This window comes from Phoxinus phoxinus (assembly GCF_949152265.1).
Source record: "Phoxinus phoxinus genome assembly, chromosome: 18".
NCBI classification, from domain to species: Eukaryota; Metazoa; Chordata; class Actinopteri; order Cypriniformes; family Leuciscidae; genus Phoxinus; species Phoxinus phoxinus.
The window spans coordinates 4,033,072-4,049,510 of NC_136893.1; the positions used below are offsets into that span (position 1 = coordinate 4,033,072).

Genomic DNA, 16,439 nt, shown 5'->3' on the forward strand with positions numbered 1-16,439 from the left:
ATGATTATACGACATCAAAGACTCTAGGATGATGCATGATGATAGAATTACCGTAATTATGAGACTTTGCAAAGACTTGAAGAACAAAGAAAGTGCAACAGATAATGAAATGACACATCAAACTTCAACTGTTGAAGGCGCTGGATGCTATTTTTGACATGAAAATGGGAATGCATTTCATACAATTATACAGTGTAAGCTTATAACTTATATATTAAGATTGACTCTGTACTGTTCAGTTATGATGTCATTATCAAGGCCAGATGGAATATTTTTGTTGACATTTGCCATATTAATTTGGAGGGAAAACTACAGAATGAATTTAAAATTTGTAACGAGTTAAATGGAGCAGATTGGTAAAAAAAAAAAAAAAAAAAAGGTTTTAAAGACTAGGTTTTAAAAGAAAATTGGATATCAGTCTTTCTTCACGTTTAATTCAATGTGTTACTTTGCCATTTCTTTATTTGTTAAATTGGTAACTTTACAATGAGGTTTCACTTAAGATAACACACACTAAAAAATGCTCGGTTGTTTCAAACAAACATTGAAAAATATGGACAAACCCAAACATTGGGTAAAAAATGTAATTTAAAAATTCAACCCAACGGCTGGGTTTGTCCATATTTTACCCAAAATTGGGTTGAAACAACCCAGCATTTTTTTAGAACTAGCAATAAGTAATTAATTTTGAAAAGCATTTATTAATCTTTGTAAACATTAGTTGGTAAAAATGAATTGTTCATAGAATGTTGTTAAATACAACTTTATATTTTAACAGTGTATTAATAATAATAAGTGTGGAAATTTCCATTGACTAAGATTTAAAGGTTAGTTCACCCAAAAAAATGGAAATTAGCCCATGATTTACCATAGGTGTATATGACTTTCTTCTTTCAGATGAATACAATCTGAGTTATATAATAAAAAAATATCCTGGCTCTTCTCAGCTTTATAATGGGTGTGAATGGTAACTGAGATTTTGAAGCCCAAAAAAGCCGCATCCATCCAAAAGTAATCCACTCCAGGGGGTTAATAAACGCCCTCTGAAGTGAGATTATGTGTTTTTGTAAGAAAAATATCCATATTTATAACTTTATAAACTATAATCACTGGCTTCCGGTAACGGTTGTACCCAAGTCGAGTTATTTTTTTATGTAACTCAGATTGTGTCCGGCTGTAAGAAGAAGCTCATATCTGACCCTGGACCCTAAAACCAGTCACATGGGTATATTTTTTAAAATTGAGCTTTATACATCACTCGAAAGCTGAATAAATAAGCTTTCCATTGATGTGTGGTTTGTTAGGATATGACAATATTTGGTCGAGATACAACTATTGAAAATCTGGAATCTGAGGGAGCAAAAAAATGGAAACATTGAGAAAATCTCCTTTAAAGTTGTGCATTTATGTTCACGATTGTGCTGCATTCACTCACAAAAATACATGTTTTATATATTTACGGTAGGAAATTTACTAAATATCTTCATGGAACATGATCTTAACTTAATATCCTAATGATTTTTGGCATAAAAGAAAAATTGATAATTTTGACCCATACAATGTATAGTTGGCTATCGCCACAGATATACCCGTGCGACATGTGACTGGGTTTTGTGATCCAGGGTCACATATACACCTAGGTTGGCTTGAGTGTGAGTAAATCGTGGGATAATTTTCGTTTTTGGGCGATTTAACCCAAATGTAATAGAAGTATTGTTTGTTATTTAACTAATATAGTTAACTAACGTTAATAACAATGAAACCTTATTGTAAAGTGTTACCGTGAAATTTCACAGTACCGTAGTTGAAAACAACCAAATTAGCCAATATGCAAACAAATACTGTCTTTTCCTTCAACTCTTCCCATTGGAAACGGCAATATATTACCGGGAGCCTAAGGCGTCATGCAAAGAAAAGGGCAAAAATTCCAGTGTAATATCAAAGCTATTTGTTAAGGAATCGTGGGATCCAGGTCTCAGATCGGCTTGCCAACACTAACAGCGGTCTGACATGAAGGACGCGCTCTGACGTCTCTGTTTTCTTGAGTAAGCGGCAGGTTTTTAGCACCTCTCTGGAAGAGTTGGCGCAGTGAAAAGCCGCACTGATTGGCTGTCGGCTGATGTGTAAACACGACTCTTCTCACGTCTCCTGAACCACAGACAGACGTGCTTTCTCCCACAAGGCAAACAGCAAACCTATGGAGTGTTGTGTGTGCGTTGTGTAATACGAAGTTGTTTCCAAACAAACATGAAAGGCCATATCGAAGTACGCCCGACAGCTCAGGAACGGTTTCATGCTCGGATTGACCTGTTATGTGCAGCTAGAACGCAAAGAAAAGAGCAAATAAACAGGTTTGAAACAAATATAGTCGTCTGTGGAACGTGTGCTGCTCAATTCACAGTTTAACAGATGAAGTAATTAACACTACCTGTGAACAATTAAACCCCAACACTTGCTCCTGAAGCATATCAAATTTAATTTATGGGGTGTATATTGTAAAACGTCAACTTTATTGAGGCCAGTGTGCTGCAATTTCCAAGAATATAGAACACTGTGTTAACCTGTGACTTTATAAGACATTCGTGTAACACGTCTAACAATGTGTTTTTTTTTATGTTAGATAAACGATCTGACCAAAGATCTCAAAATTAATAATTGAATTGCTCATTCAGGGTTTTTTTGTTTTTTTGGTTTAACAAAGAAATTGTAGAGTACAATTGTAGCATGTCAAGATCTTTCAAATATATTAGCAAAATTATTCTAAGAAATATTTTAAGCCTTAAAATGTATGCCTTTTTTAAAATGTACGAATTTCAGTTAATAGTAAAATTCCATAATTTAATAAACCTTATTCATATTATGAATTAAGAATTTTAAATGAGTTTAAAAAAAACTAGATCTTAAAACATTTAGTATAAATCTCAATGAAACAAGGGAATGGACCATTTTGTTTATGTGAATCATATTCATAAATTGAAACTAATCATATTCATAAATTAAATGTATGAATATGAATCACAAACTGAAATGGTTCATTCCCTTGTTCTATTAAGATTTATACTAAATGTTTTATTAAGCTCTATTTTACTATACATTTTTAGGGGGGATTTTACTATATAATTGAAATGTATAATTTCTTTTAAATATTTACATTACTATTATTATTTTTAATATATTATATATTAATATAATGCTGATAAATTATAAAAAGGTTATAATATATAGTCTTACCTGCTGAAAAGACATTATATACTACTGTATTATACTACGGTATATTAAAATATCTGTAATACTAATATAAATATTCAAATACAATACAAAATATTATATATAGGTTTTATTATTGTACATATTTACATTACTATTATTATTTTATATATATACTGTATATATATATATACACTGTGTATATATATATATATATATATTTATATATACTCAAACAGTGTGTGTGTGTGTATATATATATATATATGTATCAATAATAATAATAGGATTGTAAAAATGACTAAATTAATATAAAAGTAAAATAAAAAAGTTATAATACACAGTTTGACCTGCTAAAAAAAACTTTCGTGAATGACATGTATTTTAGGCTAAATGATGAATGAATTTGTTTCCCAAACATGTTCATTTGGAAAGCGCTTGAAAACACATTTATGACAGTCATAAACAGAAAAGGTTAATGTAGCTGTAAAGGTCAAAATTTGCGCACGGCACGCAGAGGAAAAGCATCTTGCACATGACTCCGGGACAATTAAACAATTCTAATGGACCAATTAAACATTTAACAAGTTGATATAAACGCCAAAGAGTGGAAACATGGAGACGAAGCGACGGTTATTGGACGGCTGCTGTCTACAAGCCACTCCACAGAAAGCAAGGAGCAAAAACAACATTTAGATGAGTGTAATCTATCAGGACAGAGAAAAAATTACAACAGAAAAGCCTATCCACCATCTAACCAACCTAAACTGTGTACGTTCAGCAAATACACCAGCAGATCTGATTCTACACGGCCAAGAAGGAAATAGCAGATAACTGATTAGGATTTGGGTTTGATTACACGAAGTTCCAGAATGGCGTTTAATCGAAAACCATTCAGGCTTGGCAGAGCTGTATCTCCTCTTCTTTCTAGCCCAAAGCAAAGGGATTTTTCAGTTTGATGAGGTTGTAAATCTGAAGAAAAAAAAAAAATGACTAGGCTTATGTTTGACACCTCAGGGATCGAGGTAAACGTACACACTTTTAGATTTCCAGCATGCGGTCGAGTTGGACTGACGGTCAGGTCATTGGAGCCCTGCAGGCGCAGTTTAGCAGGAATCCTGGAAATGCTATGATTACATGTGACAAGCACCTTTGATGCCTGGCAATTATGAACTTATTTATATACAGAATGCGTTCCAAAAACAATCCTCTCATGGTTTCGTAATGATGTGAACTCGCTGGAATACTTGCGATCGGAATGACCAGATTAGACATGCTTTCCTCGGGAACGCTCTCTGGGGTTGTCCTCAAATAAGCAATGTGCAAAAAACATTGCATTTCAGACATGGCAAAAATGATAAAATCACAATTATTTTGGTCAATAGTGAAATCAAAATCATTTTTATATTTTCATATTGTGCATGTATATTGTTATAAAAGTTATATAATTAGATAAATAAACAATTTATACCATTCAAAAGTGTGGGGTCAGTAGAATCCAGATTTTTTTTTTATAATATGTTTTTTGAGCAAATTAGCATATTCAAAGTATTTCTGAAGGATCATGTGACACTGAATACTGTAGTAATGATGCTGAATAGCTTTGATCACATTAATAAATTACATTTGACTATATTCACATAGAAAACAGTTCTGTCATGACAACTTTTGGTATGTTGATATTGGTCTTGGTGGGAAAGATCTGACATGAATTACCAGTAGCAGATCTGTACAGGTGGAGCTGGGGAAGGTGGAGGGTTTCTGAAAGCGCACTGCAAATGCTGACCAAGTATTTGAGGCCTGAGCTGCGAGCTCATTGGCTACTGATATACAGCAGGAACCAATCAGCTGTGCCCTATAGAGAATGATGCGATTGCAAGCAGATTGAGTTAAGGACCAATCAGCGATCTAGAGTTTCACGACAGAGCTTTGTATTTATTATTAATTTTCCATTTGCTATATTATATTCATATGACTAGTGCAGAAAGTTTCAGTGACAACAAACACCATTACTTCACTCAGATTTCAAGATGAAATCCAATGGTTCACATTTGCTTTTACATTGAATGTCCCTGGTCTTATTGAGCACTATTTAAGCACATATAAGACCAGACGTTTTTCTGTAAGAAAAGTTTCTCATTTGGAAAATATTTTATGGCTCAGGTCCCTTCTGTCGGTTAGATGTCCACCAAGTCATATTGCTAATAAGAGTGAAAATCTTTGAGACCCAACAAGACACATGTTTTGAAGAATCATCTGTGGATCTGAAGCGATGCAAATACTATAGGACTATCAACACCGCTATATCACAGCCAAACATATTATCTCCTCTCCATTAAAAAAATCACTTTGTACGCTACAAAACATCACATTACAGAAGTTAAATATGTTGCAAATGCAGTTTCATATGTGTAAATGCACATCATTTTTAATCAATGGGTTAATATGCAACTTAACATCAACATGAAATCACAACAATTTGGCTCAAAAAGTCTTTTAAATACTTTAAGTTGATGGAAATGCATCCACTAAACAGCGCAATACAGAACTACACGTGTGTGTTTATTATGTGAGCCACTGTGTGTGTGTGTGTGTGTGTGTGTGTGTGTGTGTGTGTGTGTGTGTGTGTGTGTGTGTGTGTGTGTGTGTACTCATGTAAGCCATACGTCCAGAGAGACCCTCTGAAACAAACGAGACTTTAAGACGAAGGAAGCAGTTTTTTATTACTAAGCAAACATTTCCCAGACCACTGCAAAAAAAAACAAAAAAAAAAACACATGGGCTGACATTCATGAACTTTAAAAGCTATTTGTGTTGTGCAGGTGTGAGGAACCGGGGAAAAAAGCAACAAAACGGGAACTGCAGTACAGTAAAATTTGCAACCGCGTCTGTGATGCAGTATCAACTAAACCAAGCAGAGCTGATAGACCACGACTGGTGAAACTCTTCAGTGCAATTATTGAATTAGGATCAAAATCTAGGCACGATTATTAAGACCCTAATTGGATTGCTGAAAGAAACCCGGCAAGAGCCAACGTGAAATAGACGCTCAGAGCCTCATTTTTAAAGGGGTGGTATAATACCCTTTTCACAAGATGTAAAATAAGTCTCTGATGTCCCCAGTGTGTGTGTGTGTGTGTGTAGTTTTAGCTTAAAATACCCTACAGATATTTTTATATAGCATGTTAAAGTTGTCACTTTTTGAGGGTGAACAAAAACACAGTTTTTGTGTCTGTCCCTTTAAATGCAAATGAGCTGCTGCTCCCGGCACAGGGGGCGGAGCTTCAAGAGCTTGTGTCCTTTTACCCCTTTATATAGACCCTTTTACTGTTTGTACACAAAGATGACTTAGCAAATGTATGCACGCGCATATTGGCAACAGAAGTATGGCGAGAATCAGCAGCGTGTCAAGTGGGCGTTGCAGACGCAAGCATTTTTTATTATGTCCTCGCTCCAATCAACACGTTTACGCGCCGCCGGTTCTTTTGAAACAACCGTGATCCTGTCGGAATCCTATAAAACTTAAGCCCCTTGGTGGAATATCGATTAGTGCAACCGTAAACGCAACAACCAGACATTTTGATGCTGGGAAACCGTTTTGATAAACTTTCGGAGTTGCTAACACGTTAGAGCCAGTGGGGAACAACACCACTTCCGTTGCCAAAATGCGCGCGCAACTATTTGATCACGTGGGCTGTAAAAGGGTCTATACTGTCTATGCTTTTACCTCACACACACATGCACTGAAAATTTCTAAAACTTTTATGTTCAAACCGGAGTCAGACAATGATGGAGAGACTCAAGAAGAAGCAACAGGACATTTCTGAATGGTTAGTTGATGAATTTATATAGCTGATGTGTTATCTTCTAGTCATTGATTAGCATATTCTGTCTTCATAATCTATAAATCATGTCCCGGGGGCGGGGTTTATGTAAATTTTAGGGTTGTTGATGTCACTAACCCGGGAGGAATGTCGTGTAGTTCCTACCAGCCGTTTGTTGTAGTCCTTAAAAAGCGATTTCTTTAAGAGAAAATATCTTCCTTTGCTTTGAACTTTGAGCGCTGTAACTTTGCAGATGTTGTTTATGATCAAACAGCAACATTACACACTCACTAAAGTGAAATAATCAACCACCCCTTTAAATACAAATTTTAAAAACAACCGAAAAATACGCTTGTCTTAGGGGGAAAAAAATGCTTTGTTGGACACAGCCTAAATTAAAGGGTTAACAAGTTCTTGAGACAAATCAAAAATCGATGTGAAATAAAATGAACATGATGGCATCCGCAAGCCTTTTATTCCTTCTATAATGTGACATTTCCAAGCAAAGCAGACTATTAAAAAAAATAGGCTTGAGTTTGCAGTGTGTTGTTGACCAAGACGTGTAGGCTGAAGGTCAAGCTCACCCTCCACCCTCAGACTGGATGAATTTGTGCCGTAGTCTGATTGGACGCACAACCTTTGACATGAACAACAACAGCTATAGGACGCATTCTCCCTGCGGTCAGTGACAGAACAGACCCCAATTCTGCACTGGAGACCCAGTGAACGCTGGTTTGTTTGATTAGCAGGTTCTTGCACTGCCTCGAGCAGACACAGCCCTTCATTTCCTCCACGGTTATTCTCCACTTGCTCTGCGTCCGTCTGAGAGACTTTATCGGTTATTTAAGAAAGTGTTTGTGAAGACGACCAGACAAGCGCACACCCCACCACAGGCGCCGACTGAGCTGCAATGACAAAACATAGATCTATATGTCTGGAATTCATCTGTGCCGCAAAGCTCAGATTATTGACATAAGAAGACCGGAGAAAATTCGACATATTAATTTATATCAACCAATAAATCCAGTAGCAGCTCACTGCAGTACACGAGATCCAGGGGGCGGAGTCGGATCCAGATCTAAGGGGTGGAGATTGGTAGGTTTAGGTATAGAGATAGAGCGTAACGTGTCATAATATGAAGACCACGCCCACCGGGGGGGAAAACAATCCAACCGTCTCCATTGACTTTGCATTGTGAGAGGCTGCCTCCTTGTCATTTCTTGCTTCTAACTAAAGACAGAAAAATGCCTAAAAGCTTCTGTGTGACGAAGTGTACAGCAAACAAGCTAAAAAAAAACAGAAATAAGTTTTTATAAGCTGCCGACACCCAAAAACGAGTGTTTAAGGACAAAATACAGTTACGTGTGCAGTATGTTAAAAATTTGGTCACTGGTGAGTCAAATATCCCAAATGTCAGTTTTATATATTATATTTCTGTAAGATAAGCCATCCTGTGTTGCCGATGACGTTCTCCTCCAGCGGGCGTACGTTAGTTCTCAGAGTAATGAGACACATTACGCTCTGTCTCAACAGCCTGATCCACTTTTATGTCCTTAAACACTCGTTTTTTGGGTGTGGACAGCTTATAAAAACGTATTCCTGGGTTTTTTAGCTTGTTTGCTGGACACCTTGTCACACAGCAGCTTTTAGGCATTTTTCTGTCTTTAGTTAGAAGCAAGAAATGACCAGGAGGCAGCCTCTCACAATGCAAAGTCAATGGAGACGGTTGGATTGACAATACATCTCCTATTTGCAACATCTGAGGTTTAATTTTTTTATTACAATTATTTTAATTTATTATTAGAATGATCATATTTTACAATATAAGTTCAAAAGTTTTTAATAATATTAACATTTTGTTAAAAGTTTTAATATTAATGAATATTTAAAATGTTTCATATTAATACACAAAAAGTAATATTAATATTATAGAAATATTTTTAAAAGTAATATTATTATTTAAAAGTTTTGAATAGTATTAATATTTCAATAAAAAAGTAGTTTAATATTATACAAATTAATATCAAGTAATATTAATATTTAAAAAATTCTGTAATGCTAGTTAATGGTCACATTACATGCAGGTGAACAATTAAAGCATAATTTTTATCTTTAAATTAAAACGTTATAACATCGCTTTTTAAATAGTTTCTAACATTAAACATATATATATATATTCAAATTATTTTTTAATGTTAATTTGACAATTTTACGTTCTTTTAATAATTATCAGCTAACTCATGACCACCGGTTTGAGAATCCCTGCTTTAAAAGAAAATAAACCAGTGGCGTACAACATTCACGTAAGTGTTGATTGTGTGATTGTTCTGTGTGGCTATCGTCTATCTCACACGGGATGAAGAATTACGTCACTGTGTCGAGTCGTCACACACATCTCTTCCTCGACCGCAGTATCTGAAGCACATTGTGCTCAAACAATAACTGTAATAGCAAACAGATGATCCTCTCGTTCTGATCACAACAGAAGTATCCGGCTTTTCCCAATCGAAGCGTTTGTGGATTTATGGTGCCTTAACCTCTCCTCCAAGAGGTTTTAATATGGGAGCAAGAAAACTAATATTAACATGAAATATGAGGGATTAACAAGGGTATTTATCAACCTCATTCCAACAGGGAAAACCCCCACAGAATATAGACAATAAAGGCCTTGAAACATACGATCCAAGACTCAAATAACAGTGTGCTTATGAAACGCAAACATTGACAAGTTCAGCGGGCCAAAAGCTTCTCCTGAGATTCGGCTTTGAAGAGAGAGGAGGGTTGACACTGACATTGTTAAATCTCAATGTAAACGTGTTCAGAATCAAATATGCTTGCTATTTACTGAATATATGCAGTGTGTAATGTATACAGACTACTATTGTTTCAAATATAGCGAGTGAAACAATAGCATGCTGTCACCGGTGTTGTACTTTTACCTAAAATTTAACAATTAAAACCCATTTTAATTTTTTAAATAAAATAAAATAATAAAATAAAAATAAACCAAACTAAAATATAATATAATATAAACCAAAATCATAAAATAAAATAAAAATAAACCAAAATAACATAACATAAACCAAACCAAAATAATAAAACTATAATATAATATAATATAATATAATATAATTCAATATACTATACTATAATATAATATAAACCAAAAACATAAAATAAAAATAAACCAAACTAAAAGAACAAAACATCACAAATCAAAACCCAAAATCAAATAAAATCAAACATACAAACAAACAAACAAATAAATAAATAAAAGATGAAAAGCCTACACTTAAAAAAAAACTTAAATAAATATTAGAAATGTTGCTTTTTTTTATTTATTTAAAAATAAATATGTAATAAATAATAAAACAAATATAATAAAATGACAAAAGCACAGAAATCTACCAAAAAATAAAATAAAAAATGAACATAAAAATAAGTGCCAAATCAATAAATAATACTAAAATAACACTGGCTGTCACATGACCATTGCATATGAGTGGTATCAAGTGATTTATTTATGCAACTGAAAATTTTATTTTACAATCAAATAATGAGACAAACAGAGATTCATCAATTGCATTATGAGACAGTGTTCATGCGGTGTCCTCTGTTGTAAAGCACCGTTAAACAAATCTAGCAGGTCGTCCACATTGTTAATGACGAGAGTAAAAAGACATGCTGTGCACAGTACACATACAGTAATACACTGCACTGTAAAAAGTGTTCAGTTTACTTACGGACATTTAGTAAACCAGTTGCCTTAAAAATACTAAGTAAATAAACTTCATGCTTAATTGAAAAAATTAAGTTATGTGAACTTGACAATTCCACATTACTTCATTTTTTCAATTAAGCATGAAGTTGATTTACTTGGATTTCCTCAAATTTTTTTTAAGTTAAGTCAACTGATCACTTTTTACAGAGAGCTCATGTTAAAGGGGTGGTTGATTATGATTTCACTTTTCTAAGTTTAGTTAGTGTGTAATGTTGCAGTTTGATCATAAACAACATCTGCAAAGTTACGACGCTCAAAGGTCAAAGCAAAGGGAGATATTTGCTTTTAAAGAAAAGGACTACAACAAACGGCTGGTAGAGACATTCCTCCCGGGTTAGTGACGCAATTTATAGATTATCAAGACAGAATATGCTAATCAATGACTAGAAGATAACTACACATAAACTACATAAATTCACCAACTAACCATTCAGAAATGTCCTGTTGCTTCTTCTTGAGTCTCTCCATCATTGTCTGACTCCGGTTTGAACATAAAAGGCTAAAAGCTTGTGCATGTGTGTGTGAGGTAAAGGAGTGGACACAAGCTGTTGAAGCTCCGCCCCCTGTGCCGGGAGCAGCAGCTCATTTGCATTTAAAGGGACAGACACAAAAACTGTGTTTTTGCTCACCCTCAAAAAGTGACAACTTTAACATGCTATATAAAAATATCTGTGGGGTATTTTGAGCTAAAACTACACACACACACACACACTACACAGACTTATTTTACATCTTGTGAAAAGGGCATTATACCACCCCTTTAATAACGGGTTTCCACAATTTTTTTAAGTTAAGTCACCTGATCACTATCTACAGTGAGCTCGGAGGTTAACTCATGCTGGTATGCGCTCTCACCTTTGGGCCTCTGGATGCAGGTGTGCTGGTTGTCGGACAGCAGAAACCCGTCTCGGCACCGGCATTCATAACTCCCCATCATGTTGACACAGATCTGCTGGCAACCACCGTTTCCTTCTGAGCACTCGTCCACATCTGACGGGGGACAAGACGTGAAAACACCACATCACTACAACTGCGTGATTATAACTCTGCCTATTCATTTATAAAAATATACACCATCATGCAAAAGTTTAGAGTCGGTACAATGTCTTATGCGCACCAAATATACATTTATTTGAAAAAATACAGTAAAATCACTAATATTGTGAGATATTATTATAATACAAAATTACTGTTTTCTATGTGAATATATTGTAAAGTGTAATGTATTCCTGTGATCAAAACTGAATTTTCAGCATCATTACTCCAGTCTTCAGTGTCACATGATCCTTCAGAAATCAGTATAATATGCTGAGAAACATTCGTATTATTATTATCAACGTTGAAAACAGTTTTGCTGCTTCATATTTTTTTGTGGAAAACGTGATACATTTTTCAGGATTATTTGATGAATAGAAAGTTCAGAATAACAGCATTTATTTAAAAAAAAAAAATCTTGTTGTAACATTATAACTGTGTTTACTGTCACTTTTGATCGATTTTAATGCGCCATTGCTGAATAAAAGTATTCTTTTTTTTTTTTACTTTCTTCATAAAATTATTATTCCATTTGTAATAATATAAAACATTTATTGAAGCTGTGAAACTGCAAAAGTGCCTCGTTCAGAAATCATCCTATTTTTTATCAATTATTTATTATAATCACTGACCACTCAACATGTAAGGGTTAATGCCCTTCGAGGTGTCCATTGTCAGGTATTAATGGACGACGGCGAGGCGTGAACCGTCCGACGCGCAGCGAAGTCCATTAATACCTGACAATGGACACCTCGAAGGGCATTAACTCGCTTATACCATGTTCACTTGCCAAATAACACATTTTTAAAACATTAGTTTATATTTTAATTAGTTTTACAATCGAAATCTAACGGTTTTAGAACTCCTTCAGTCCTACATCACTTTTTAATGGACACCCTGCAGCCAATCAGAATCGAGTATTCACCCAGACCATGGTATAAGTACATATTAACCCATTCAACTTGGTTGATGTGTTGCTTCTCATTTCACATGCAAAGGGTGGCCAATCAATGATCATGTAAAACTAAATTAGTACAAAATCTTGATTAAAATTAATTACAGGGTATCTGAATATCTCTCATTCTGTTTGTTTATTTTCTCAGTCAGTGACCTTTTTTAGTGTGTGTGTGTGTGTGTGTGTTGATGTTGTTGGCACCTCTGCTTTTCAATAGTCTCCACAAGGAAAACTTCATAACAAATAACGTCTTAATGAAAGCGTAAAAAATGCAGAGAGGTTGCATGAGGGTTAGAGGACAGAAATGTCATCAGCTCAGTATAAAAACAATAGAAGTCGATGCAAAGTCCCAGCGTGATAGAAAACCAAACCTGTGTGTGTTGATAGACTCATCGTCACAACATGATCATTCAACAGCGTATTCAAAGCCAATACATTCAAACCTGCAGGATATCGTTAAATGACATGAAGGCCAGTTTCCCAAACCTCCCGAAATCCTAAATCAACATTTCGTCTGATTTATTTGATTGTCTTCAGGGATTAGTCTGTCTTCAACTGATGCAGATTTTACAGTACGCCTCTCTGAAAACTGAACTGTGGTAACTATGTTTCCACCAAAATATCATCGTTACTACGGTTATTGCTACTACTGTACAATAATAATAAATTCATCTTGGATCTCCTTCCAAGCAATGTCAAAAGCTTTTATGGTGTTGTATTTTAGGACGCTATAGTTACCACGATAAATTACACACAAAAAAAAAAGCAGAGGTGCCAACAACATCAACACACGCGCGCACACACACTCACACGCACACACAGACACACACACACACACACACACACACACACACACACACACACACACACACACACACACACACACACACACACACACACACACACACACACACACACACGGAATTGCAAAAACAATGTTTCCCAAACACACCTTTTGCCTCTGCCTCGAAATATATACATTTACATAAACATATATACATTTATAAAATTATTACAATTATTAATAAAATTATTTTGAAATTGGAAAAATAATGTGTCCCAAAACTCTTCCTCCTTGTTCCATGTCCCACATTGTGTAGCCATAAATTAATAAATAAAATAAATAAATAAAAAATAAATAAATAAAATAAACAAAAATATAAAATAAATTAATTAATTAATGAATTGCAAAAATAATGTGTCCCAAACACTCTTCCTCCCTGTTCCCAGTCCGGCATTGTGCAGCCAATAAATTAATAAATAAAATAAAAGAATGAATAATAAATTAAATAAATACAATATATAAATATAAAATAAATAAAATAATAAACATAAAATAAACAAAACAAATAAACAACAATTTTAAATAAATTGCAAAAACAGTGTGTCCAAACACTTTTCCCTGTCCCGCATAGCCAATACATAATTTAAATAATAAAATAAAATAAAACAATAAGCAATAAATAAAAAAGACATAAATAGATAGATATAAAAATATATTGATAAATTGCCATTAAGTTTGTCTGAGAGGAATTAGGTAAAAAATGTGGCCTGATTTCAAGGTTTAAGTCGCTGAGACGCCACACACTCTGTATAACGCATGATGAGAGACTCTAGAGCCACTGACAGTGACATCAGGTGCATCGAGTTCAACCCGCTTACTACTAAACCTCAACTGTGTTCACAGCAAGCTTCAGCTCCCGTCAAACTGACAAATGTGTGTGTGTGTGTGTTCTCATTCCAGATGTTTCTGTGTGTCGTCTGCCTCTCTGAGGATGAGACCGCAACCTGATCTCTCCCTTAGATACGTCGCATCAGTGTCAGTCTGTATACACAAGCTTGCTCTTAATAAACCCTCATGCGAAACTAATTTTCTGTCTATTTGTCCAATGTTACTGAGGCCTTGGGATAGAGTTTCCGATCTAGGCCATTTTCAGCAGAGCCGAGGGGGAATATAACCATTTCCCAGAGCTCTCATCACACACACACACACACACACACACACACACACACACACACACACACACACACACACACACACACACACACACACACACACACACACACACACACACACACACACACACACGCACACGCACGCACACACACAAAGTTACCTGCATTACATTTTTTGGAACTAAAAATCAAAATGTTCAAGTAACCCAATTCCGATTTTTTTCCTCTCGTGGCACAGATCGGATATGACCGGCGAACGTGTAAGCAGGAAAAAATCACATGGATTCCGATATTCTCAGATCGGTTTCAGGCCTCACTCATATGTAGAAATAAATCAGATATTTGCAGTGCATTTGCGTCTGCCATGTAAGCAGACAAATCGGATATTCCCCAGTAAATGCGAGTCGTACGTCATTAAAAAAGGGACGTCAACTCAGGTGGACACCAACTGCGATCACATGACTTATTAATGGCGCGATGGAGGACGAAGGCTCCGCACAGTGGAGTCATTTTTTCTCCGCCTTACGAGAGCAATGTTTTGCTGACCTATGAAAATATTGCTGAAAGCAAAACACTGGATAATTAGAGATGCGCTGATGACGACGTCACCTGAATCCACAGCCAAAAACAAATCCTCCACCCACACCAATAATTTTCTCTGATTGAAGTATGCACACTCGATTGTCAAATTACTATTATTCTTATGTGTTGATATGCGTGATGATAAATGGATGATCACCTTCAACAGTGGACTCGGTGACGGTTGATGCCGTCGGATTATCCACAGAGCCCCCGCGGATATAACCACGATCCCCACATCACTATAATAATTTTGTCTGCTTCTACATCCATTGTATATCGAGCTGTTTTACTTCATTTTCCGGGTCAGAAGGTCTACATTGGGTTGCTTTGGCAGTGTAAATGCAAATATCGGATACGGGTCACTTATAAAAGATGATGGCGGGTCGTCAAAAAAATCGGATATAGTCAGCAAATCGGAATTGGGCATCAATGCAGCCAAAATTAGTTGATCAGACTGGATGTTTAATATTTACATTTATGCATTTGGCTTTTATCCAAAGCGACTTACATTGCATTTCAAGGTACACATTTACATTCTAATCAATTCTAATATGCATGCTGCAGGAAACAATTGGATGTCATTGTGGGCGGGGCTATTGAACGTATCAGAATTAGAAAAGCCAGAAACTTAGGCCTCATCCACACTACTGCGTTTTAGTTTAGAAACGGAGAATTAAAACGAATACGATCTCCGTCCACACCAGCGTTTTAGATGCGTATTAGAATTGATCTCCGTCCACATTAAAACGACTGAAAACGTGGATCACGTGACCATTCACCAACACTGGGCATGCGCGTGCCGGTGTAAACGGGTTCATGTAGGCAGTTGTATTGTAAAAATGCATAATTTATTTGCACAACAGCTGCTAGCAAAGACATCAACGTCAGTAACGCTTGTAATTCGTTATCCAGACTGACGTATGCAGTCACTAACGTTGCGTAGTCCAGGCTGTTTTTGTATGTTTTATTCCCGGGGACTGGTCATGTGATGGGTGGCTGACGAATCAGGGAAGGATACGCCATGACTGATGACACCCAATCATAGAGCCGAGCGTGAGCCTCTGCGTCATCGTTTCTAAAGTCCTCCGTTTTGACCGTC

The 16,439-nt window shown here is 35.7% G+C and overlaps 1 protein-coding gene across 2 annotated transcripts in view; it reads right to left on the reverse strand.

Annotated features, from left to right (window-relative positions):
• Window positions 1–16,439, reverse strand: part of scube3 (signal peptide, CUB domain, EGF-like 3) — a 128,194-nt gene that overhangs the window by 65,571 nt on the left and 46,184 nt on the right. For both annotated transcript variants that reach the window (XM_079588685.1, XM_079588684.1), the window contains exon 4: window positions 11,668–11,802. In XM_079588685.1, the coding sequence (XP_079444811.1) occupies window positions 11,668–11,802 (135 nt within the window). The remainder of the gene's footprint in view (window positions 1–11,667; window positions 11,803–16,439) is intronic.